Source organism: Callorhinus ursinus, unplaced genomic scaffold (assembly GCF_003265705.2).
Source record: "Callorhinus ursinus isolate GAN/ISIS: 27379988/994484 unplaced genomic scaffold, GSC_fseal_2.0 scaffold13, whole genome shotgun sequence".
NCBI lineage: Eukaryota > Metazoa > Chordata > Mammalia > Carnivora > Otariidae > Callorhinus > Callorhinus ursinus.
In genome coordinates, this window is record NW_027397075.1 from 25692257 (window position 1) to 25718847 (window position 26591).

The following is a 26591-nucleotide window of genomic DNA, read 5'->3' on the forward strand; positions in this document are numbered from 1 at the left end:
TGTAGGTGAAATACTTTATTTAGATTAAATCATTACAAGCAAATTCACTTCATATGTTTGACACTGAAAAAAAAAATCATGGGCAAGAGTGATACAACATTTTAGTTTTGATGCCACAGACAAGGCACAAAATAACTGGGCAGGTGACTCTCATGACACAGATTTCTGACCCCTTTGTCTTCTTGTACTTTCTATTCCCCTCTTGTATATTCCCAAGGGGAAAATTCTCATTGGATAGTGTCTAATACCTTTGTTAATAAAGTGGCTTTTCCTTAAAGCCAAAGTAAGAGTGAAGGTATTTGTATCTCTTTTCGCTTTCCCAGAAGAGATGGGTCAGGCCACATGGGCTTGTGTCCAGCGCCAGTAAGAAACTCTCACAAAACTTCTAACTACACAGCTGCACCGCTTCCTTCTACATCTCGTCCTTCTTAGTTCTACCTAAAATCCCCAAATGCGGTGAAGGTGCCAGATAGTTCACTTCTAAGCAGGTTGTCCCTGAACCCTGGAGTTCCGAGTCTAGATGAATTTGTAGTTTGGCTCAGAAATTCCTCTTCAAGGAGGAATCTGAAGCGTATTTTTGTCCAAGCCTTTTCCCCTCACAGCACAGCTAGCGAAAGAGAAACCATCCTTGAGGGAGGCTGGCGCCCATGCAGAGCCACATTTCAGGAGTGGTGCTGGGCAGCACGAAGCAGCCCCGACTGCCCAGCTCCACAGCCTCGTCCCACCGGCGGCATGTGGGTGAGCACGGGGCCCAGGACTCTTGCAGCAGGTGCAAATCAGCCAGATACCAGTCCTGTGGGTGCTGCAGGAATTGTCTGGGAAGGACCCTGGGCAGACGGAGGGCCTGGCTCTGTGATTTTAAAAACCTTTGGACTATAGGCAAATCACTTAGCTTCTCTCAACCTCAGCTTGACCTTCTGTTTGATGAGGAGGCCACAACATCCACCTTGCCTCTGTCGCAGGAGGGTGTTGTGAGGATCAAAGGATATAATGCGTGTGAAAGTGCTCTGTAAACAGTAATACACCATAAAAATAACAAAATACTCTCAGTATTAAACGTATCACCCTCAGGCAGTGCCAAAACTCAGGATGCTGCTTTAAGCAGCTCAACAGTATCTCTGTTCTATTCTGATAGTAAAAGCCCCTTACTTAAAGCTCCATGGATCAGCTTCCCAGGTATCTAGGAGGTAGGATCCTAGCAGAAAACAAAACAAAACAAAACAAAAACAAAACAACACAAAACAAACTAGGCACTTTTTTCCTTCTAGGACTTTAAGTACCTGGGGCCCTATGTTGGTGAATTTGGATCTCTAGATCCTATAGATCAATTTTAAACTCTAGCAAGATTCTGGCAGCATCTAAATCCGATGTTGGAAGGGTATATAACGTAGTTCTTATTATTCTTGCCCACCCCACTTTGGGTCTTAAAGTGGAAGTGGGAGTTGACCAGCCAGGCTGATAATCTGAATGCTTCGAAGAACGATTTGCCATTTCCCCAACTGTCTTTTTTCTTTCTGTTCACGATCTAAGTTTTGCTCAGAATGACATCAAGTGAATGAGAAAATTACTTGTGATTCCTACTGTCAGATCTGAGATTGTCACAATAGATCATTATTCTAGGATTAGAAACATCTAGAACCGGCTCTCGGGGAGTGTTCCGAGTTTTCCTTCCTCTCTGCCTCACACAGTTCCCTTACCTCTGGACCCTGGCGAGCCAGTCACCTCTGTCGCAGCCAGACTGCTGGGCGCTGCCCCACTGCCAGCCCCAAGGGAGTAAGGGGGTGTCTGAAGACATCCTCGAAGCCCAAGGAAGAAGCCTCAGGACCAACTGCTTGGGGGTACACCACAGGTATGATCTAGTGCGCCATTTGCCAAATGCATCTGATCACAGCGCTCTTCTGAGACATACGTTAAAAGAACCCATACTCACTCCAGACCCACCTAATCAATCTCCAAGGTGGGGCCCAACAACACATTTTTAACAGCAATCACATAATTTGGTTAGGCAATTTGGGGAAACACCAGTCCCGCAGATAAGATTTACAGGCTTCGGAATCTAAAGGCCTAATTAGATTTGTAACTTCACTAACGGCAATGATGGTTTATTTCTCCATTTATATCCATTTATAAAGAAAAGGGGAGGAAGGATTACAACAGTATCTGCAACTTCAGCCTCTGAAGGTAATCAGGTAATCTAATTGGATTACCTATGTGATGTCTTTCAGAGTATTTAGAAATACTTACAGACGTGGCTAGGTGTCCTCAGCATGGAGTGCTGCGGGCTACAGTGGCAGCCCCTTCCTGCCCCCCACCCACCCACCCAGTCCTGTGCCAGGTGCAGAGTGAGGATCACAGGAAGGGAGATGAGAGGCCCTTTATCTCTGCCAGACTTTCTCTGTGTCAGTGAGGGCAGCCAGCAACACTCGCGGCTGCAGAACTGAGCCCCTGGACAAGCAGATCCAGAGCTCCCCTGGGAGCATGCTTGGGTGAAAGCTGAGGCATACCATCAGGTCCAGGGCAAATGTCCCCAGCTTCCTAGTGAACCTATGCATGGCCTAACGAAGCTGTTCTAGGAGATACCTCTTGCCACCTGCACCTGCACCCCCTTCTCCAACACATCCCTGACTCAGCTGTGACTCACAGGCACACAGCACGTCCTGCATCATCCCCCTGGGCCCTCTGCCTTGTACCCCTCCCCAACCTAATTCATCTCTTCCAATCAGATTTTTTAATACTGGCTTTTTCAGAACACTGAGCTAATCTTTAAAGACAATGGATGGACAAACACACACATTTAAATATCAAAATATACCCATTTAAATTTAAAAACTTTTAATTCTCTGGGTTTGTTGTGATTTATCCATAGCAATATTTCACATTATATGCATAAAATCTCCTACTTCTTTCTTGGGCATGTCTTATTTCCCCTATTCAATTGCAGGGTCCCAATGGACAGAGGTCATGTCTTACACAAGACTTTATTTTGTACCCCAATAAAACCTAGGAAGGAAGCTAATATGTATAAGCCCTTCCTCTGTGGGAAACACCATTCAGGGAAGAAACAAAAGGACCCACTGGGAAAAGCCAGGGTGCCGAGGATGGCCAGCTTTGCCTTTATTTGTCTAGCCAGTCTTGTCTCTATCCACGTACCCAGAAACAATAGTGTTCTCTCTGGAAGTTTCAGTGATTTATGCAGCCCTACAGGGGACAACCTGGTCCCATTTCCCCAGGTTATTTCAGGAGCCTGCTGTCTTTGTGTTTTTTATTGTATTGTCTGTCTATAGTTTGGTTTGTCTTTGGAATTGCAGGTTTCCAATTTTAATAATTCTTTCCCACGACTCTCCTAACCTTCTCCAAAATCCTACATGCCCTTGGCTAACAAAAGCAATATATCTGGTCTCTGCAGCTGGTGCTATGGGGCTCTTTGGTGGAGAGAAGCCTGACACAGTGCTCAGTGTGAAGAGATAATAGCTTCTGCAGCTACCCAATATTCTCCAGAATTGCCTGAGCAAATTGAAATCCAAAGCTGGTGACTAAGAAATGATGTTGTTTAATCATCCTTTCCATCTGAATTGGGGCCCAAACAGATTAGACCTAGGCTCTCAGAGGCCAGGGACACCAGCAAGTCTAAAACTCAGCACCAGGGTTATGGCTTGTGTCTTCCTGCCCTTGGAAGTGCCAGCACTGGGCTGAACTGTCCCCGGTTCCTCTCAGACAGGCCAAAGCCGCTGAGAAGTCCTTTGGTAGGCCAAGTCTCCTCCAAGCAATGATATCAACTCATCCATCTGACCCTCACCAGCCACTTCTTTCTTTCATTGCACATGTAGGACTGTTTTTGGAAATACCGTGAAGTAAATGGATACCAGTGGAATGGTGCTCTGAGACTAGGGCCCAGCTCCGGTCAGGTGGCTCTGAAGAAGACCGACAAGATGTTGAAGAAGAAACCTTCATAGGTTCATTGTCCTCCAGTGACTTTTGATCCAACCATATGTCCCACCATAACGGTGCAGGGTGAAAAGCTTTGGCAAACGTTTGCCAAAGAAAGTGGAGATTGTGAGACACCTAGGGTTAGATGGAGTTCGGGATTAAGGGCTGAACATCCAGACAAGGAGAAACAGTCAGTTTGTCCTTGAAGAGAAATGAACATTTAAAGGGTGCACCAACTTCTCATGCCTTGAGTAGGAATCAATTTGGGCTGGGCTCAGCTAGGCAATCTCCTGTCGGGCTTGGCTGCTCACACATGTGTTTGCAATCAGCTGAGACTCGATAGGCTGTCAGGACGGAAGGGGTACTGGGCCTGTTTTTCTCATCATGCAGCAGGATAGCCCAGGCTTGTTCACCTAGGGGCAACTGCAAGGTTCCCAAGAACAGCAAGAGAAGACAGGCCCCATGCACAAGAATTTGTCGAGTCTCTGCCTGTGTTACATTGGTTTGGGGCCACTGGCCAAATCAAATCACATGGTCACTCCCAGATTTGAGGGGTGGAGAAAGAGACTGCACCTCTTGATGAGAAGGGAAGAAACTGTGGCCACTTTTTTTGCAATCTATACAAATGACAAAATCCGGTGCTATCTAGCTTTGGGATTTAGGCAACATCTATCATTTCAGCAAGGGTGGGAATCGGAAGTGCTCCTTCCTGAGAGAGCAAGATCCCTCATTTCCCAAAGTGTGGAGAGCAGCAAGTCTGGTGAGGCCAAGAGAGGCATGCGCCACATACCTTTGGCGTCCTGGGATAACAGAGCGGGATGGCAGAAACAACTCACGGTAAATGAGGTACAGAACCAGAGAAGACCGAGTGCAGTTTGTGGGGGAAATGGCCCACACTCAAAGTATAATGAGATCACATATTCTTTTCCTCTTAAATTCTTTTTCATTCTTCTCTACTTTGCATAACCGCTTTCTCCTTTTTTTCCTTCCTCTTTTCTTTCATGTGTGTATTTTAAGCATTTCTCAAAAGGCACCTGATGACAATTTAATCAGAGTGCAGAGGGAAGTGGGGCTCTGTGGGTGGCACCAACCTGCGGAAAGTCCAGGATAAGGGAGAATGAGGAGAGCCCTTAACGTCCAAGACTCAGATCTCGCTGTGCACAGCAGAAAGAGAAAAAGCAGTTTAAGTTCTCAGAATGGAAAAAGAAATACCACTTACACAGCTTTTCACAAAGGTATACTCTCTTTTGTCTTGTTCCAGCCACTCAAGAACTGTCACTTAGAACAGCAAGTTGAAGTCATTTCTGTGATTGTCCAGCAGGTCACTGTCACTGAGCTCACCAAAGGCCTTCTGATTTTAGTGTAACAATAGTCATTGACTAGTGACTGGGAGGAGACAGGGATAAAAGGTATATTTTGCCTAAAGTTATCTTCCGTTGTCAGTACAAGGCCTTCTTTTAATAGTAGTAATAATAAGCTTTTCTGCCTCTAAGCACAGCACAGGAGGTATAGAAGAACATACTTGTAGGCAGAGGCATTTTCTAGAGATTACCAGTCCAGAGCTAACTCCCTTCCAGAATTGGAAAAGGATTCCTGTTTCAGCTACAGAAGAATACCAGGCAGGATGAACTCAGTGGGTGAGACACTCCATGTGTGGGAATGTTCTCACACGCAGTCATCTTCGTAAGTTTCTCATACTAGTTAGATGTACGCTGAGGTTTGGAATCAGCCTTCCTTAAAGGCTGCCCCCCATCCCTTGCCAAAGCAAAGATCAGCAAATCTTCCAAGGTGGTGGCCAGAGAAGGTCCCGGGCCTGCTGGCTCTTGGATTTGTGTCTTGTCCCAGGAGTCTGCTTCTGATTTCTAGTCACCCAGAGAGGTGTCTTCAAAACAAACATCAGACCACAAGGGACATCCTGGTTGGAAAGTCACTCTGGAAAAGAGCAGAAAGAGCACAACGTTACACCACACAATGGTTAAAGAAACCCAACACAACACAGCAGATGGTTCCCTGGGCAGAGTCCACACCCTGTTCAGCATCTGGCACACCCTGACTCAGGGCATCTCATTAGGCTTGTGGTTATCGTTCCCAAGCCTCAGTTGGTGCTGAAGCCAACATACATCTGACAGAACTTAGTTCCATGGCCCCAGAACGACTTCCCAACCCTCTAGGGCTAACTACAACGTTCATAGCTCCACAACAGCTAGTGTGGAGGGTGCACCATAAACCCGACATGACCTGAAAGGTCACTCCCTGCTCACGGTACTTCATTGGTCATCTCATTGTTCTCTTTAAAGAACGACAAAAGACATTTAATTGTTCTGGAGGGGTTAATAACTTTTTTCCATTCACATTGTCTCCCCGTACTACACGCTAAAGAGAATGTCTACCTTGAATTATGAAAAACAAGATGGTGGAAGAGGCAGGGTAACTGAGGAGGGAGCATAAGCACTTGGGCTCGCAGAGTGGCCTCCAGAAAAAGAGCACAGGGGGCACAGGCACTTTGGCACCCGAGAGTGGACATCTGTGACTGTCCCCCAGCGTTTCTCTGAGGTCCAGACCTCACATCTGGGGGCCGAGGGATGGACTGGGCTGCATTCACAGAGAAAGCATTAAAATCTCCATAAGGCCAATTACAAAAGAGACAATTAACTGGTCAGGGACCAAAAGGTTTCCCTCACATACACAGAGCACAATTTATAGTTTGCATTCAACAAAATGTCAAAGGAGGCAAGAAGTGAGCTGTCCTTCAAAAATAGCAGAAGCCACTAACCTTCTCTGGGATGTGAACGCTTTGGGAATTTTATGCCAATTATAAACCCTCCCCGCCAGGGGTGGGAGATGGGGAGGAATGCGCATATCGGCATGCACAGAACATTCTGCACACAGACCTCAGAGGTCCCCCTCAATGTCCGTGGTGGGAATGATGCCTCGAATCCCTGATGCTACGTGCTTCTCAAAGCTGGTCTTGCGGATCTGCTTCTCTGCCTCTACGCCCCTGCTATTTCTGCTTTAGGAACTCTCCAGGGCCTCACGCTTACTGACTCCACGCGCAGGGCGAGGCCGGCAACAATCAGCCTAGCCTCCGCGTTCCCAAAGCCGCCTCCGGGCCCCTGCCGCCCGGGACAGGCCCCCCCCACCCACCCACCCCGGCCCCCCCCCCCGCCCCACGCGCGGCACCCGGCGCGGCCTCACCGTTTTCTTGGCGGGCTCCTTCTTGCGCTTCTTCTCCGAGCTGCTGTGGTAGGGCAGGTCGCGGCCGCGGTAGGACGGGCCCCGGGTCAGCTCGCGCTCGCTGTAGGGCGGCAGCGCGTCGTCGTCGGCGGAGTCGTCCTCGTCGTCCTCCGGCGCGGCCGCCTTGTAGGTGGAGGGCGGCGACCAGGCGTAGTAGGAGGCGCTGCGACGGCCGAGCTGCGCGCTCAGGCGGGACGGCGTCTCCAGGCTGCCGCCGCGGCTGGCGCCCTCGGGCCGCGTCTGGCGCTCCAGGCCGCCGGCGCGGGGCCCGTGCTCGTACTTGGGGGCCGTGCCCGGCGTCCGGCTCACCAGGCGCGGCAGGGGCGCGTCGTCGGGCCGCCGGCGCGGGGTGCTGGGGGCCCAGGCGCGGCCTGCGTCGCCCAGGGGCTCCCGGCTGCGGCTCCGCGGGCCGTAGTACTCCTCCGGCGAGCCGTCCGCGTAGAAGCCCCCGAGGGCGCGCGCCTCCGAGCGCTCGAAGCGGCCCCCGCCCCGCGCCTCGTGGCTGTCGCCGTCGGCCCGGCGGGAGCGCGCCCCGTACGAGTCGGCGAAGGCCGCCAGTTCGTCCATGGACACGGCCGGCACTCCCGCGGCGAAGTTCTTCCGGGACAGCATCTCCGACTTGGAGCGCTGCTGGCTGCGGGCAGAGGGCAGAGGGGATGGCGGTTAGCCGGCCCTGGCCCGCAACCGAGGTCGGCGCCGTGTGCCAGGCCGGCGGGGGGAAGGGGGGGGCGGGCGGCAGGGACCCTGAGCGGGACGCAGGGGCCGGCTGAACAGTCCTGGACACCTCTGGCGCCTGGGAACCTCAGACAGTAAAGCGAGGGCGACCGTGGCTCCCTCCGGAGTTCGTGCTAAGGATCAAAACGGAGTTGTGTGGATAAAAATACTTTGTGATTTATATGGTGCTGCAACACACAATGGGGGCCTTGTGATCATTATTCTGTGCCTTCTGGGTGACAAGCACATGTCTCACTTCTCACACCCTGGAAGCCAGCGTGGGTGGTGTGGCTTGCGATACAAACAGTTGTGGTCCAAGGATAACCCTGTAATATTTGGTGATATACAGAGAAGCCTTTGCCTCCCTCAGAACCCACGGCCAAGTAATCTCTGCGAGTTACCTGCACTTGGTAAGTCTAAGAGAAAGGCTATGTCTACTGTCCTTTAAGATAAAGGACAGGTGCGTGGTGACCGTGCTATTCAGTTGGGAAGAAGCCATACAAAACAGGGTACACATCTTGGCCTCCCACCCCACTGGCCAGGTGACTCTGGGTCACATCTGTACATTTCAGTTTCCCCAACTTAAAACGGGGACAAGAACAGTACCTACCTTTCAGGGTTATGAGAATCAAATACAACAGTGTAACATGTTTGGCATTTTACCTTTCACGTAACAATGATCAAAAATGATGGAAGGGCACCTGGGTGGCTCAATGGGTAAAGCATCTGCCTCTTGGTTTTGGCTCAGGTCATGATCTCATGGGTTGTGAGATGGAGCTGATGCTTGAAGATTCTCTCCCTCTCCCCCTTCCCCCCACTTGCTCTCTCTCTCTCTCTCTCTCTCTCTCTCAAATAAATAAATCTGTTTAAAAATGAGGGAGATGATGGATGGGGAATTTTTAGAGGTTATAGAAGAGAATATTATGAGAAGGGCAAGGAAATGTTAGTAAGGTTCATTAAGGAGAACAGAGGACCCATTTCAAAGGGACTTGAATGACTGTTACTACACACGGTGTCACAAGGGTTCCCTTGCTTAATAAATATGAGAAGGGGATGCTCAACAGCCCAAAGAGAGGTGTGGCAGGACAACCTAGAATGGGAGACAGAGATGCTATCAGAAAACAGCCTCAGAGCCACCCTGCCTTCCAGTTCCAGCCCCTTCACCCCCAGCACCAGAACTGCAGCCCCGGCGCAGCCATCGTCACCCCTACCTGAAGCTCTCCCGGTCCTCTTTGTTATACTCCATGGCTGAGGGCCCCCGGCTTGCCCCACTGCTGCCCCCCATGACACCTGACCAGTAGTCAGGATTGCTCTCCAAGTCCCCGGACACAGGGAACTGCTTGCTTCTCATCTGGTGGTAGGCCTGGCGAAAGTTGCTGTCCTCCTCGTGCAGGGAGCTGAGTTCAGAGATGGTGTTGTTATCTGCAGGGACAAAACCAGGCATGACAGAGCTTTCTACATACTAGGGTGGGAAGTCTGTTAAGGGCCGAGACCAAGGCGCCCTACCCAAGGCTTCAAGCCTGTTCCAGTTTGGTTGTAGACCTGAACTAACGGGGTTTGTGTTCTTAGCGCAGCAGGAACTGGCTCCATCCAGAAGCCCACTGGCTTAGAGAGAGGGAGCCTTCCTACATGCTCTGTTCTTAGAACAGAAAAACAATTGTTATTGTTCCACCTAAGGCATGTTTCCCAGAACTTGGGCTCTTTGCAGCTGGTTTCCTCCTAGGGCATCATCATCCTTGTTCCAATGTTTTTCTTCTTCTTGTGTAATTCTTTGAAAGCCATGATGATCCCAGGCAGGTTGAGCCAAAAGGGGCAAAAAGAGAGAGAAGCCAGTTCACAAAAAATCTCCCTTTCTGTTGACCGCATCCCAAGATGGGCCTTCAGAACCAGTACAGCCCCATGCCTTAGAGGAACCCCACTTCAGCCTCCTTCAGCTGTGCCCTTCACCACAGAGCACAGTCCACAGGGGCAAGGGGACTGCACACCTAGTATCCAATCACCCCCCTTCTGGATGCTCATCCAGGAACGTGGACTATCCTTCCCAATTCGTACCAAGTCCATTTCCAGGGCCTACAAATACTTCTTTGCCTCCCTAAAGAATATTCCAGTGTATGTGGCCATGGGTGGCTAGGACAGCTGTGTACAGGTGTGGTAAGACAAGAAGGGCGGGCTGCACTTACGGCCTGTTGGCCTCCACTTGTACTCTTCCTATAAGAAGGGGGGGGATGGGCACAGTTTTCTTACTTCCTAAAGTGGCTTAAGTAGCATTTTGCAAAAGCACTTGTGAACAAGAATCAGTCAAGAAAGAAAAAGAAAGAGGAAGGAAGGAAGGAAGGAAGGAAGGGGGGAGGGAGGGAGGGAGGGAGGGAGAGAAGGAAGGAAGGAAGGAAGGAAGGAAGGAAGGAAGGAAGGAAGGAAGGAGAGAGAGAAAGAAAGAAAGAAACCCAACCATTTGTTTACAGAACTTTGAAATGGATTGAATATCATTTTACTTAAAAAACACATCTAGAGATTCTATTTGCAATGTAACTGGATCCATTTGTTTTCTAAAATCCTTTGGTTAGAACTTAAAAATATTATCAAAATCAACATTTACAAGGTGTAAGGTTTGGCTGTTGAGTAAAAGGTAAGCCAAGATAGGATGTGGACACCACAAATCCGTGTCTCAGGTTCCCCCCCTCTACTTCTCTTCCTTATCCCCAAGAGTTCTTGGAGGAGCACTCCCACCCACCAAGGAAAGGAAGGGCCTCCGCTCCCTCCCCCTGTTGCATAAACACAGCCTCCTTGTCCTATTTTACCAGGTCTGGGCTTCCTGTGAATGCCATTCATCTTGGACATGCAGTCAGTTGGTTTTGAATTATAATCTAATTTTTAAGCCTTTTCCTCCTCCTAACGAGAATGGACTAGTAAGTGTCCATCTGAAAGGAAAATAACTCAGATACTACTGATTAATAAAATCCAGAACCTTCCTTTTCTCATGATCCCAGTGAATTCTAATCCCCTGGGAACAGTACTAAAGGGAACTTTAAAAGGCAGCAAGTGAAACTATTGGAAAATCCCCTTGTTGGCTCAGAAATTTCCTTAAACTTCAGGGAATAATGGATCTTTCCCATTTCTCCACATAGTGAGGGTTTCTCAGTTTCGTGATTCATAGTGACGGACTGTCTAGGTTGTATGCTGCTCTAACATTTCTGCCATGTTGAACATAAACATCAACATCCCTGCTTCACAAACACCTAATAATGTAACTCTGGGACTAGGCAAACTTTTTCTGTGCAGGGCCAGACAGTAAATATTTTAGGCTTTGCAAGCCATACTGTTACAATTATTCAACTCTGCCATTGACAACGTATAAGTGAACTGGGCTGGCTCTGTTCCAATACAAACTATTTCCAAAAACGGCAGGTGGAACGTATTTGCCCTGGGAGCTGTAGTCTGCAAGATCACTGCACTGGGCTTCTGGACTAAAAATATTCCAAGAGCAACCCCCTACCTACAAGGGGCAAGGAAAGTGAGGATCTTACTCGCAAATCTCGTGAATTCTTGAACCTGAAATTCCCAGTTCTTACAGAATCTCGTCACAACCTGAAACCATGAGATACGTTTTACAATGAGATCTTCTAGACTATCCCATGGCCATGATCCACCCCAGGGTTTACTCTGCTCTTCAGAAAGAGAGCCTCGCAAAGTCAGGTGAACTGTATTCCCACTTAATCTCTATGCAATTATTGTAACATCAACCTGCAGGTTCCAGGAGATCTTGGTTCCAGTTCTGGCTCCGGCACCTCCAACCTGAGGGGCCAACACTAGGTACTTTCCTTCTCTGCTTCCTTTCCTCCTCTGTAAAATGGGAGAGGTGGAGTCAACCACCTCAATCTCTTCTGTTCCAACATACTAAAGTCCTCAGAGGTAGAAGGCTGTGATCTCTCAACAGAAACAGCTGCTACAGCCATGGAGCCATCCAGTTTGCTCAAAAATGTCTTGTGTAAAGAGCACAGGACTGGGAATCAGAAGAGCTGGGTTCTAGTCCCAGTCTGGTCACTCCAGCCCTCTGGGTTTCTATTTCCTCACCTGTACACTGTGAAGATCGACCTCGGCCATCGCTAAGGTCCCCTTGGGTGTTCAGATGCCATTACCTTCTGACCAGCCAGTCTCTGGAGACCATTTTAATCCAGGTAGACAGGAGACATCACCTAAATCAGGATCCATCCTTCAGTTTTAACCTCAGTTTTTAACTCTTTCTCTGAGCTGAGAGATTCACAGATTTCCTCCCTAGGCTCCTTCTGCTGGATCGCTATCTCTGTCCCCTTACAGGACTCCATGACAACACATTACAACTAACTTGTCAAGTGCAGTGACATCTGCATTCCTGACATTCCAATCTGGAGATGGTCTTTTTATAGCCGGTGCGGTGGGAGGATGCAGCAATGGATGCAGCTCAGACAGGATGAATTTAGCACTGCAAACTGGGAGGAATATGTTGTCCTTAATCTGAATAAAGCACCTCTAGTCTGGGACTGTTTCCCCAACAACTCCATCAAGCCTCTCCTCAGCTTCCACGGCGAGGAGGGTTCAGAGAGAGAGAGAGATGTTGTGACCTCACTACTGGGCCTGCCGTACCCTCCAATCATTAGCCCGTCCACGTCAGACCTGCCCCGCGCTGTCTCTCATCGTAGATGGTCATTCGGGATCCGCCCCAAGTAATGAGCTGTGTCAGCTGCAGGGTGTCCAAGGGCTGTGAGTGAAGGCTGGGGCCCTGCCACCTACAAACCCAGTAATCTAAAAGTTCTTTTGACAAGAGGGGCAGCCTCTTTGCTGGCCCCTCAATCTCTGCTGTTGGGCGTCTCAGAGGGAACATAGGCCTCTTTTTTGTAGATTCCTTGGGCAGACTTGTCCTTTTACTTTACTGAGGCCTCCATGTAGCAAGTCGGCAGCCGGACTGTTGTCCAATGGTAGGGGTTTTCACTTTGGAAAAAAAACTCACATCTTTAGTCATTATTTTGAATGTATTTTAAAGAGAGTAGTAGGGAAGGACTCTTTGAATAAAACATTTCTAAGCCCAGGACTGCCTAGGCCCAGCAATGCTGACTGCCCGGTGGTGAGAAACAGCATTAAGCCAAGGTGGTACACACCGGGAGCCCTTTTTCTCCCTTCTGTGTACTTGGAGCTACTTTCTTCAGGACATCACCAGCACCCCTGCTAGTTCTAAGCCCTGAGAGCTCAGGGCTGCCCAAGTTTGGTAACCCCCAAATCCCCTTTAGCCACGAACTCCTGCATGATGCACAGATCACATAGAACTAACAGACGCTCACATCTGCCTCTCATCCTTCTGGCTGGATCAAACTGAGCCAGCTCCTTCTCAACGTAGTACAGGACCTTCATGGAGTCTCTCTCTTTGTCGGCTTGAATCCGGTAACCTTTGCGAACTGTTGAGAAAAGGACAGGAAGGGGAGCTGAAAAAAGCAGGAGGAGGCCTCCCTTTATTTTACCAAGTAAAACACACAGTTCTTGCTTATAACAACTCTTTTTGAAATCGCCAGAAATAATCATCTGTATTTATACTTATGGAACCATACCTGTGATCCCTTTTATCAGATGGTGCCCCTGGAATGGAGGAACAGCAGGTAAACAACAGAGTCCTATTACAGTACATTTTGGGTCATTTGTTAACTTCTGCTTCCTACTTTCTGACCTCCTGTAGCTCTACTTCAAGCTCAGCGAAGCATACTCACACTAAAAAGACAATTTTTTAGACTGAGGACACAGATGACTCTATATCATCTCAGGATCACATCTTCACTTGGTGGGAGAACATGTAAATAAAACAGACACCCAAACATCAGCGACCTTGATGAAGGTGGCCCAAAAGCCTCTAGTTTCACGGGAGATGATGCAAAAATTCCATAACAGGGTGGTGCCTGGGAGCCAGTATGACAGACTATGAGATGCATTAGTGCAAAATAAGGTGCAAAATACATGGATTGCTAATTATGGTTCCATTTTATTTCTTTGACATTTCCCTTTCAGGAGAGGGAATACCATATCCTAGACATGATTAATTCAACCTGCTGCTATGTGGTTACCGGCAGGTGTTATTTTGGGGGCTTAATAAAAAACAAAACTAAAGCATGAGAGATAAGACCATCTCCTACATTCCCATCACTCATACTGTCAGGAACAAAGGCTGTTTAAGGCCCACATCGCTTAGTGTCAGTCAAGGCCAATACCAGCCCCAAGGGTGATCAGACACAAGCAAGTGTAATCTTCACAAATACGAGAAACAAGAGAGAGAGAAGGACCCAGTGGAATGGGGACAGAACAAATGGTAAGAGACAGCCCCCATCGCGCCCTGCAAATGTGCTAGGTACTGTGCTAAATGCTTTACATGGACATCCGTTCCTCACCACCCCTAATGAAGTTACTATTAGCCTCAATTTATGGTTGAGAAAATTTTGGTTCAGAGAGGTTTCATAACTTACTCAAGAATAACTGGCGGCACTGGGGCTCGAACTACGTAATCTGACTGAAACCTCTCTGGAGCCCAGAAGTAGAGGTGGTAAGGAGAGACAGGAGAGGAAGACAAGAAAGCCCCGAGTAGGAAATGCTCGTAGTTGGGCCATGGGTGGTATGATCTGAGGCACAGTCCTATCAGTCCTATCTTCTGGCCAGTCAGGACTATAACAATGGGATGGAAGCAAGCAACCCAACTCCCAACATTCTTGGTTCCCAAAGTAGGGCAAATACCATAAAGAAACCACATGGCCGCATGCGCCTCCCAAGGAGACTCGGCTTTCTGCTCTCTGGTCATGTCACCCTGGCTGCGGACAAAGTCCCGCACACAAACGATGCACATGGAAGATTAAAATACAGTACTGCACAGCACTCTGATCACAGCCCTGGCACTGAAGACTGAAAGAACGCCCCCACACCCGTTTTCAGGTGCACTGATTTTCTATATGAGAACATTCTGGGCTGTTCATATTCACCTCAAATTGTGGAATTACTTTAAAAAAATTAATGAATCTCAGCACACGCTTTTAAGTGGCACCTTCTCCTGGAGGTTAGATCCATAATCCTTATGCCGAAGCAATTATTAGTAGGAATGATTTTATTTATCAAGCTACACACTCTTCCATTTCTGCAGAGGCGTTTACAGAGTTGTACAGACAGTTCAATTAAAATGCAATTATCCCACGGAACTGCTATGTCTGTTCTGAGGCAGTTATGTCTGATGGATGAAACACAGGGCCAGGAAGTAGGGAACCAGGGGTTTGTAGGCATGCCACTGGTTTATTGAGGGACCTCAAATGATGACGTAGCAAGAACCCAGTTTTCATGTCCGTAAAGTGCAACTAATACTTCCCAACCTTTCTCTTCATGAAGAAGAGAAGACAAATATATAGAAACAAATTTAAAAAAGAAGAAGAAGAAGACAACAAAGACCAAATCATTAGAGAACTTTGAGTTCTTTGTAATTATTAGGGGCAGCTCAAATGGCACCACATCCAAAAAGCTTTCTCTGATTCTCATAGCTAGAAAGTTCTATTTCTTCTTTCTCTCTCTCCATCTCATTTCTCTCTTATAAATCATTTACTCTGAACTTTTGTTATGACCCTCAATATATTCTAGTTTGTTCCAAATTATCTGTATAAATGTCTAATCTTCCCAAAGATGCTTGAAGGAAAAGAATTCTTTATTCTAGATCCCAGCAAAGCCCAGGACACTGCTTAGTAGGCACTTAATATATGTCTGTTTGAACTGAACGGGGCCAGTCTGGGGATGGTGGTGAAGTTCATGATTTCTTTGGAAATAGTATTTTCAGTAGAGTTTCCCTCCCTAGACTGTCAACTTCCTGAGGATAAGGACCAGTTCTCTCTGTTTATCTCTGCATCCCCAGCACTTAGCACAGAGCCTGGCACACTGTAGACATTCAAAACATTTGTGTTTGGACAAATGGATGAATGAGTGAATGAACGAACGAACGAATGAATGAATGAACGAACGAACGAATGAACAGAAATCAGGAATAGAAACTACATTACAAGGGATTACGAAGTAAGTAAGAAGCAGCCATGTGGTTGGTTTATTGGTGGGTTTTGACCAGGAAGGGGAGGACTTGAATGGTAGCTTGAGGGAGCAGCAAGGCTTAGGCAAGTTTTGTTGTTATTGCTGATGGTTATTTTTTAAAGGAGAAAACTAGCATTTGATAGGCATTAGAGAAGGGGCCTACTCTACCTGAGCTGTGGTTCTATCTAGGTGTTTTTAATATGTGAAGCACTATTACGGTAAACCTTCAGTCATACTGAGATGGGGTGGAGGTGGGGGGTTGCTGTTATGGAACAAGGTACCAGCTCTCCCCTTGTGGCGGGAGGTGGCGGCCATTCTCAGCACCAGGTGGAAACCTCTCGGTGAACTGCAACTTGGACTAGAGCTTAGATTGTTTTCTGTGCCATTATAACAAATGATCACCCTCATTAGGAGACCGACTTGATTATGTATGCACAGGTTATCATGTCCCTGAGAAGTTACAGTAACTACTGGCAGCCTCAAACGAGGCTCTCAGTACTGGCATTATACAGAGACTCCACGAGAATTGATACTTGCAGCCTTGACTTCTCAGTCACACCAGCTAATGTCTTCAGAAACCTAAATCCCTCCAATTTGCCACGAAGGACAGAGGCAAAGTATTGACATTTAGACTTTAGAGGTATCATCATTTGGTTTCAGTAGCTTAAAAGCGAGGCAATTCTCCCAGCAAAGAGTGTTGGGTTTGTTTGTTTGTTTGTTTAATCCGTAATTTGCTGAAGATCAGAGAACTCCGATGTAGGGTGATAATTTTAATAAGACATGTCCTAGACTACTGGCCCGACGTCCAGCACTTTTTGGAAAATGACCTCTTTCCCCCAGGGATATTACAGTTTAGGGTGGATGGATGATTTATCTTTTTCAAGTTCTGTCCGGTCCAGGTCCTTTGGTTGGTGTGGCTCTTCATACTTCAGCTCCTCTAACTTATTAGCCTTGGGAACTTTGGTTTTAGTGGAGATGGAATACTGGGATATCCATTTTGATACCAAACTATCACTTCAAAAATTCTTATTGTTAAAGTAGTTGAGTGGATACTTTTGACCCAGTTAGCTGAAAATTGACTATTTTTCAGCTACTTTCTCCTTTCCAGCCAAATCTAACTTACACAACTTGCAAAAGAAGTCTCTAAGGCAGATACCCATGGCTATCGCCTTGTTTTTCCTGTCCTATCTTAATGAGCTAAGTAAGGCTGTTTATGGATGATGGAACAGCTGCCAGATTCCACCCCCAGGGTGATCGCAGCTCCACTGTGGGAGAAGTGATGCTTAAAATTTGCATATTCTCTGTATACATACAGTAGGCATATATATAGACACACATCCTTATTAGTTTCGAAAATGACATTTCAAAACCCTACTTGCCTACTCAATTCTTTTGTAGGAAGGATGAGTGGGGGCCAGGTAGATGTGAAAATGGATTCGAGCAAGGCAAGAGAAGCAGTGGGAAGCCGAGGTAGGAGAGAGTTGCATTAATCAAGGAGGAAGATGACAGGAGCAAGGACTAGGATAGTATTATAGAGACGGAAGAAAGTAAACCAACTCAAGGTTATTTTGAGGTCGAATCTGAAGGACTTGGTGACGAACCAGATGAGGGAAGTGAGGAAGAGATCAGGGTGAGGTCCCTGCTTCTGGTGTGGGCTGCTAGGTGGACAACAGTGCCATCCACGGCGATAAGGAATGCAGGGGTTCGTCTGAAGTCCAAAAACAGCAGATTAATTCAATTTCCTAGAGTTTAAGTTTGAAATGGCTGTGAAACGTCCAGAAGGCAGTTTGATATATGGGACCGAGGAGCAGAGGAGGGGTTGGAGATCATGACTGGGACTCATGAGCATGAACAAGATGACTGAGCCATGGGAGTAGGTTAGATTCCCCAGGGAGAGGACCTTGGACAAAACAGGAACACCAACATCCGGGGTGTGTGCAGAGGAAGGAGAGCCAGCAAATAGCAGAATAGGTAGGAAAATGACTACGTAAAGTGCTGCAGAAGGCAAAGAAAGATGAGTGGGGACACAGGTGGTAAATGCTTTCGAGAAGTCAAGGGATATAAGAACTGAGAAGTATCCATTAGACTTAGCAATAGGGCAATCTTCACAAGCACTGCTTTTTGGAAGTGATAGCAAGATGGAAGTTAGTTGGGAAGTTGGTGAAGAGCAGAGGAAACGGAGACATGAAGATATTCAAAACACTGAAGGAGTTTGGCTGTGAAGAGGAGAAAAGGGACAGGGAAGTAACATCAGAGGACTATGGGGGTTTTGCAAATTGTTATATTAAGCATGGTTTGAATGCTGCTAGGAAGGAGTCACTACAGAAGGAAAGGCTGGTGATGAGAGCCAATCTTCCAACCGGATGGAGTGTGGATACTCAGTAAAAAGAGAACCTTGACAAAGATGAAGAGGCTGTAACCAGAGCAGGACAGGAGGTGACAGTCTTCTTCTATTGGAACAGAGATCTCAAATGAAGAACAGGGGAAGGAATCAGGTTGCCTCTCATCGCTCCCATTTGGTAACCTTGCCTTTTCAACTACCCAGAGGGCTCAAAAGGGTATGGTGTACAAATGTAATCTGAAAAAAAATCACTGTTCCTAGATGATTACCCTAAAATCCCTAAAATTAAAGTAGCATATAACTATAAAATAGGCTAAATTTACATCTTTTAAATCAGTGTTTCTTTACATCTCTAACATGCTTTCAAAAATAAGCTACATGAAACATTGGCTTAAGCCACCTTTTTCTTAAAGGACAAATAGCCAAATGCCATCAGTAAGTCTAGCCATGGGACCATGAGTACAGAAATGTGTCCACTGGGGGGATCATGAAGAATTCCGCCCTGACTCAATGAACCAGATAATGACACCCTGGGCCAGACTAGCTGTGTCCGACATCAGCTGTGCATCCTTCCTTTTTTCCTTGTTAAGAGAAACCTGATTTTGTTCATTTCCAAGATGGATAGTGTTCTGGCCTAAGAGATGAGCCTTGTATTAGTTCAAGCCAATCTGGTATAGAAATGGGCACAAGACACAATTCTTGCCAATAAAACTGCAAGGAGAAGTCTGTTAGAAGGAGACGGGCTTCTGGAAGAGGTTTCCTCACTCTTGAGAAAAGCAGCACAAGAAAGAAGCATATGTTTTTCTATCTCTGAACGCATTTAGTACCTGGAACTATGGCGGTCATCATAGGATCATGAGGGGAGCCAGTCCAGGACAGAACAAGAGATGGAAAGGACTAGGTCCTTCAGTGGTGCCACCTGAACTGATCAATTAACCAACCCTGGAGCCATCTTTCCTTGGGATTTCTTGCTATGTGAAATAAGAAGTGTTCCTATTTTTCGAGCCACTTCTTTTTTTTTTAAGATTTATTTATTTTGAGAGAGAGTGTGTGTGTGCAGGGAGGAGGGGCAAAAGCAGAGGGAAAGAGAGAATCTCAAGCAGACTAACCCGCCCCCCCCCGCCCCAGCTGAGTGTGGAGCCCGACATGGGGCTCGATCTCACCACCCTAAGATCGTGACCTGAGCCGAAATCAAGAGTTGGATGCTCAACCGACTGAGCCACCCAGGAGCCCCCAAACCATTTCTAATTGCAGTTGGTTAGTATGGCAGGATAGGGCCAAGATGATGGAACTACAACAAGCAGGAACTAGAAAAAGGTTGAAATCAGGAGAGAGGAAGTATTTGTCATCCTATGAATAAGAATCTTTTCATTATGAGAATCCGTTTTAAAAAAAAAAAAGTAAGAGGGAATGGTTCTGCTGGGAAGGAAGGATAAAAAGACTGGAGAAAGGGGAAGCTGCAAATAAAATATGAGACAAATTCCATTAATGTCCCCTGGCCCGCACCATCCTTGGGGAAATGAACTGTATTGTCTTTATCTCTCTAATTCCCTGTGCGTCCTTGATCATTAACTTTTACTTCTCAGTCTGTGACTCATTCCCAGGCTCAGACGTCAGAATTCTACTAATAGTTCCAGGGAGAGAAAAAAACACAAATACCAATTAGTCACTGAGGATATCTACTCCTTCCACGGTCAAGCACTGAGAGTTCATTCAGTGGGCAAGATTCTCTTCCCTGCTCCCACTGTAAGAAGTCCAGATACCTCCAGGGGACAGATGTCTGTTTTACCAACACTACTGCCTCATCTACACCTAGGAATTTAAAAATCACCTCCTAAAGATACTTCACACACCTCTAACCTTTACTACTCTGTAATCCTGTTCAAATGCCTCCAGGAAAGCTACGTCTGAATGCCCCCCCACCCCTCTACCCCTCTGCCCTTGCCAATAACCACGAATTCATCATGCCCTAAGATAACATGGCTAATCTCCATCCAAATAAGCTCTCCTTACCAATGACTTAAGTCTGTCTATGATGTGCAGCACTAGACAACTTGGGCTCATCCTGAAGCCTCCCTTTCCTTCATTCCCTAAAGTCGTATTTTGAAGAATCTCTCAGATTTGCCTCCTCATTTCAATTCCCATGGCCTCTGTCAAGGCCCAGATGCTCTCATAGCCCCTGAATGGCTTCAGTCACATCTCAGCTCGGGATCTCTGATCCCACTCTCTTCCACTACCACTAGCCTTGTCAGCGTGTCACCTCTCCAAGAACTCAGGAACACCTTCCTGCAGTGGCTCCCGCTCACTTACGGCACCAAGCCCCAGGCTCTCCTGGGCGGGTTTCAAGGCCTACCCTAATCTGGATGAGGCTCCACCAAAGCCCTCCACTTTCTTCCGGTCCGCCAAGTTGGAGACTGTCAAACACCCACCCTGTTCTTCCAGCTCCAGGCTCCCGCCATGTGTCCCTCCTGAGCACCCCCTTCTCTGTTCTATTCCTTTCTGTTCCTCTAGGCCCAGCTCAAATCCACCTCTTCCCTGAACCATCTGTAACCGCTCCAGCTCTTTCTTCTTTGACCTCCCAGTACCACACTCTTTGTAGTATCTGACTGTCCTAATAAAAACCCAACCTCTCTCCCTGGCTGGGCCACACTGCTTCCTATGCAAACCAAGTCCTATACTTCTTAATGTTCCTCACAGTGCCTGTTACAGTCCTGAACACTAGATAGGCATGAGATAACTATTTATTAACTGGACGATCAACATTCAAGGGGTACCTTGCCTCTTTTCCTTATCACTTTAGTTATTGAGGAGCCTGGGAAGAGAGCAGGGACAGCTACATCCTGCAGTCCTTGGAAAGCCCGACATGCACTCCAGATGATATCTGATACAGCTGGAGGGATCCCATTTCTGGAATGGAGATCATCATTTTCCAAGGAAGAATCATGGAGCTGATGGTTCCTATCAGTAAGGAGCCAGAGTGGAAGCCAGAGAGGAGCATGGGGCCGGGCAGTCTGGAACTACATTTACCACTGCGGCTTCCTCCAGTGGAGTCACTTGGTGCCAGGGGAGGTGGATGCGGCTTGTCCATCAGCATGCCAGATGAGGGGGCTCCTCCCAAGGGGACAGAGGGGATGGAGTAAGGGCCGGGGACACCGGAGACAGAGGGAGGGTACCCAGCCTTTGCTGCTTTCCCTGCTTCGTACACTGTGGAGGGAGATGAAGAGCAAAAGAGATTATATTATCGTCCCACCCTCCACAACCCTCACACCAAAACTGCCTGAGGATGCGCTTAAGGGAGCGCCTGGATGTGTGCGTGCGCGCATGCGCGCGGGCATGCGTGCGCGTTCGCCTAGGCCTGAACGGATTGGTCGGAACCACTCTCCCCCACTCCCTTGGGCTCCTCCAGCTCCACCGAAAGGCGACGATGTAAGGAATTACAGTGTTTAGCAGCCGGCACTGGAGTGATGACGCAGCACTAGGAGCTGTCATGGCGGCCTCCGCAGTGACCCCCACAGACCACTCTTGACCACACTGTCTGTAGGCTGCCTCAGTCCCTCTGGAGGAAGCCTGGCCGCAGGCCACCCGGGGCTGCTTCCAGGAGGATCCTACACCTCTTCTGGAGAGGCAAGGCAGGCAATGAGCTTGCACGTGGCTCTGCTTTGTGATCTCAAAGGCAGGGCAAATAACCTGACTCCTCCTGGAAACTGCTTTATTCCCAAGGACACTAAAGAGACATGTATGTCTTCCTCCTTCAGGATGTATTTGGTTTCTGGCAGGGCGGCCCAACTTAGTGGCTGCACGGGCTCGGTCAGTAAGATGCCCTGTGAATCCCCAAATGAGGACCAGTCCCTTGGTGGGCCATTTTGTCACGGGAATAAAGAAAACTCATCCATGGCCGGATGGTATGCAAAGGCTGCCGTCTGCACACTCTGCTTGTAAAAAGGGGAGTTCTCTGCATTTGAGAGGCATGACCAGGGAAGGTTTCCTCCAGCCTGAAGGCCTGCAGAGAAGGCAAAAGCTTTACCCACAACCTGACCATCTGGAACCTGCCCTTCCTTTCATCAGCAGTGCCGATGAGCAATGCAAATGCAGGGGTGAGTGGTGTGGAAAAGAAGTACGGAGAAGTGCATTCAGGTGAGAAGGCAAACAAGAATGGCCATCTCGGGGAGCCAGGGGACCCCAGCAGAGCAGTGAGCCTGGAACAACCAACTTTTACGGTGGAAGGGCAGGAGGTGGAGAAGAAACTCAGGGCACACAGCTGTCTGATGGAGAGGTGACCTCCCCTGTGATCACTGTGTCTCCCGCACGGGCCACTTTACTCACAGGCCTGAGGGCAGCAGCAGGAATCTGGACAACACGGGCAGCGGACGTAGCAACAGCAGCTGTGAGGGCAGCACTGGCACCAGCAGATCCCCACCAGGACGAAGAAGAGGAAGACTCCCAGGATCACCAGGCCAACAAACACCCACTCTGGAAGGACGCACAGAGAAACCCACACTGGAGGTGGCCCACCGCTGGGACAGGCACGCTCTCATCGCTGTCTCCTGTCAGAGGAGTGGGGCGGGGGGGGGGGGGGGGGGGACCGGGGGCTGAAAGCACCCCATGACAGGGCCCCGGGGCCCCCCCCCCCCCCAGCTCAGGAGGAGCTCTGAGAGTGAGAAGTAGACTCAACACGGCAGGGGTATGGAGAAGAGGAAAGAAGGTTGCCTAGGGTCATATTGAGCACACGTAATGACCAGCACAAGGTGGTGGGGGAGTTTCCGGGCCCCCTCCTGGGCAAAGGGTTTACCATATCAACTGTAGTGTCAGAACAAGTATGGCACCAGAGCAGAAACACTCCTGGCGGGGGAGAGGAGGAATCTTGTTGGCTGAGCTATGAAGCGGTGGGTTCTGCGAATATGTTTCTTTTGTGGTCAAGTGATTCTTACCCATAAAAATATAAGTCCTGAGAAAAAGTTCTCCATGTCACATGGTCTAAATCAGAACATATTCAGGTGGTCCAGGTCTTTCTTACGTATTCATCGACCTTCCCTGCTGACCAAACCCCTCCTCCCCCTGCCCATAACACCTTTCCTGTACTCAGCATCAAGGCTGAGATCAAAACCTTTTGCTTTTATCTGTGGAACAAACCCGGGCTAGAGAAAACTGGACACAAAGACTCAGGAAGAGAATATGCTGTCCGCAGGTCCCAGGAGTGGCTTGGTTGGATGGCACTCGGGCTGACCATGCTAAACAGCCAGCAGAGCCAGCTCAGACGACAGCTCAGGGCTCTGACAACCTCACCGGCTGTTTGTTAACTTCTGCTATTTTCACACCTCTTCCAGAGGCCGAACACAAATTCTAGCTCATGTGCTCACCCACAAGATTCACAAAAGGAAACAAATTCCATTTGGCTTACATAAAAATGACTGTGACCCTCGCGTGACTTTACATCGTGCTTTTGGGACTTGGCTATAGGACCCAGCTTCCCCCTGGAGGCCTGGGACAGACTGGAGTGAGCCAGGATTTCAAAGCCCAAAGATTAAAGTGGTTGGTTCTGATTGAAAGCCACCTACCAGAAGTCCCTTCACAGTGAACTTCAAGTACATAATGTTTTTCTTGAATTTTGGTTATTAAATCTTCCTTCAATTAAATGGACATTCAGTTGGAGCTTGAAAATACGGTATTTTCATTATATAAAGGGTTTTGGAGGGTTAATGTTAAAATTATCTGACCTTTGTTTAGAACATAATTTCCTCAGGAAGAAAACAAACAACTTATGTTTCCTGAATGTCCCTCCTCACTCATCCATCCGAAATACATTCAAATTAACCAGGTCACCATCTCTTCAGTGAGGAAATGAGAAGGTCTTACGCCTGGTGAGAATGGTCTGGAGAGCATTCCTGCTGAGGACAGTAGATAGTGGAGGCCTTTGTCCTGGTCCTCAGCTACAACACAATAACATTATGTAGCCTGAGACAGATATGAGCCCTGAGGAACAGAACCGTGGTGTGCCTCGGTGGCTACAACAAGGGTCAAGCAGTCAAGGATACAGACTGGCAGGCTACCTCGGAGAAACAAAAGAATGCTATCCATGAAAGGATTCTTGGGAGTCAAAAGGGAGGGAGAGTCAAGGGACAAGGACCAGATATGAAAAATACAGTAACTCTTTCTTGAGACTGGGAGATACAACATCTAGTTTGAAGCAATGCTTTGGAACTGTGTGTGTGTGTGTGTGTGTGTGTGTGATGAACAAATGGGTACAAACTGACAGAACTCTGGATAAGGGGGAATCACACAGAGGTATCTATTTGTGTCCTTGGGATCAACATCAGGGTGAAGACTGTCCATATTTGGGTTGGCCAGCTAATGGCAAAACAGGAGAATTCATGGAAGAATAACCAGTCAAACTCAACTGTAAAGACTTCAGATGTCTTAAAACCTGAATAAAGTCAACACCAATGGCCAGGAATATTTTGTATCTCTCTTGCTCCCAACAATTATGCGGCTCTTAACCCTTTGGCAGAAGCCCTCTAAAGCAAGACTGAATCATAGTCTTTCCTATTCCTTGAGTTTGCGTATGTCCTTTCCCATAGTTCACTCTTGTTTCTCTCTGAACCTCCTTCCATTACAGACTCTAGGGCTGCCCCGAACTGAGGTTGGCTTGTCTAGGCTGGTGCACTCAACTTAAGCTACATAAAATGACAGAGGTGTGCATCTGGGGTTTCCTTGACATATGGTCTATGGATCCCAGGGACTTAGGGGGCCCAAGAAGCTCCTGAAATTGCATACAAAGCAATGTAGGTCTGTAAATGTGTACTTTTGAAGGGAGGAGGGGTGCATTACTTTCATAAGGCTTGAAAAAATGTTTTGATAAAGTTATAAAAGGCAATTCAGAGTAACATGATTGTACACTAATGAATGGGTAAACATATAATTTAGGGAATAAGGAAATGCAGATAAATAATAACTCTGTTGGGGATACTTATAACTGTCTAGGTACAGTTGAGATACTGAATGGTTATGGAGATTGCCAAAGAGCCTGCAAGGCCTGACATTGAAGTACCGGGTCCCCACTGCAGCCCTATTTTAATTATCATTATTCTTTTAGGGCCTAGTAACAGAAGAAATACAATTTAAAGTCTTTTCCACTGGGCTTAGTTCATCCTGGAAAAGACCACAGAAACATACAGACAAATGTGCAAATAAATTAAAGGAGCAATTAGTGACTAATGCAGAAGCAAGACAGATGGAGTGACAGCAAATTAAGCAAATAAAGAGTTAAATGACTGAATACCTGGCATAATCTCCACAGCAAAACTGGGCAAGAGATCAGCAAGCAGCCCTGTCCTGCCTAGAAGAGGTGGAAGGAAAAGAAGAAGGAAAGAGGTTACTCCAAAGGAAAATACTGCTTCAAGGCTGGCTCCGGTTGGCACCAACCCTACGCACGGCCATGGACCCAGGCTCTTTGTGGTAGGAGAGACAAGTCACAGAGGCTGAGCTCAGTCAAGAGAAAAACTTTCTCCATCAATCTTTGGCAGCCATGTAAGTGAACTTTGCACCTAAACCAGATGGAAGCAGAAACAGAACTTTCTCTCCAACTATTTATAGAAGGAGGAAATCTCTGCTTCAAATATGAAAAGCCCTGCTTGAGCAGACTGACATACACCATCTCCATTCATTTATACATTCTTCTCCACACATTTTATCGGAAAATCAAACCCATCTGTATCTAGCCGTGCAACCTACATTTTCATACATCCATACACAATCCTATGTCCATATCAAAACACAAGTACATATTTGGTTTTAACCCAGAATCGTCTCACTACATGATTCTATTTATAGCCTAAAGATGTTTCAATGATTAAAATTTTCAAAGGCAAGGAAAAGATAAAGCTAGATGACTTACACCCTCTTCTACACTCCTTCTGGTTTCAGAAATACTCCATACATATGTATGTGGTATGGCTTTTCCATATGGGACCCACAGCTGGCATTGAATGACCCCAAGTGCCTTCTGCATGATACAGCAGATGAGCTTAAGGGCTGGTGTCAGAACAGGTGCCCCTCGGGGCTCTGGACGGCAAAGAGCTGCGCAGGAACCAAGATTGTGGGAGATGCGGGGGAGGAGGTTAGTCCTTTTAACAGCTAGCCTGATTTATAGAAAGAAGCACTGAATGCTTTCGCCATGTTCTCAAATCAAGATAAATGTAAAGGCCCTGATACGACTTTTGCACCTGTCCCAGATGTTTCTGCCTCACTGAAGCCTTGCTAATAAACAAGCTGCCTGATGAAGCAACTAGCAAATTGCCCTCATTTCAGACTG

At 47.5% G+C, this 26591-nt stretch overlaps 1 protein-coding gene across 7 annotated transcripts in view; it reads right to left on the minus strand.

The window, feature by feature from the left end:
* The window catches only part of ILDR2 (immunoglobulin like domain containing receptor 2), a 60081-nt gene continuing 33490 nt past the window's right edge, over nt 1–26591 (minus strand). For 2 of the 7 annotated variants that reach the window (XM_025877689.2, XM_025877688.2), the window contains exons 4-10: nt 25560–25616; nt 22607–22753; nt 21311–21487; nt 13188–13301; nt 9087–9297; nt 7123–7795; nt 1–5859 (exon numbers count right to left, since the gene is read on the minus strand). In XM_025877689.2, coding sequence (XP_025733474.1) covers nt 5824–5859; nt 7123–7795; nt 9087–9297; nt 13188–13301; nt 21311–21487; nt 22607–22753; nt 25560–25616 — 1415 coding nt within the window. In that variant the 3' untranslated portion in view covers nt 1–5823. The remainder of the gene's footprint in view (nt 5860–7122; nt 7796–9086; nt 9298–13187; nt 13302–21310; nt 21488–22606; nt 22754–25559; nt 25617–26591) is intronic. The other 5 variants (XR_012380524.1, XM_073899947.1, XM_073899946.1 and 2 more) reach the window with 5 other exon arrangements.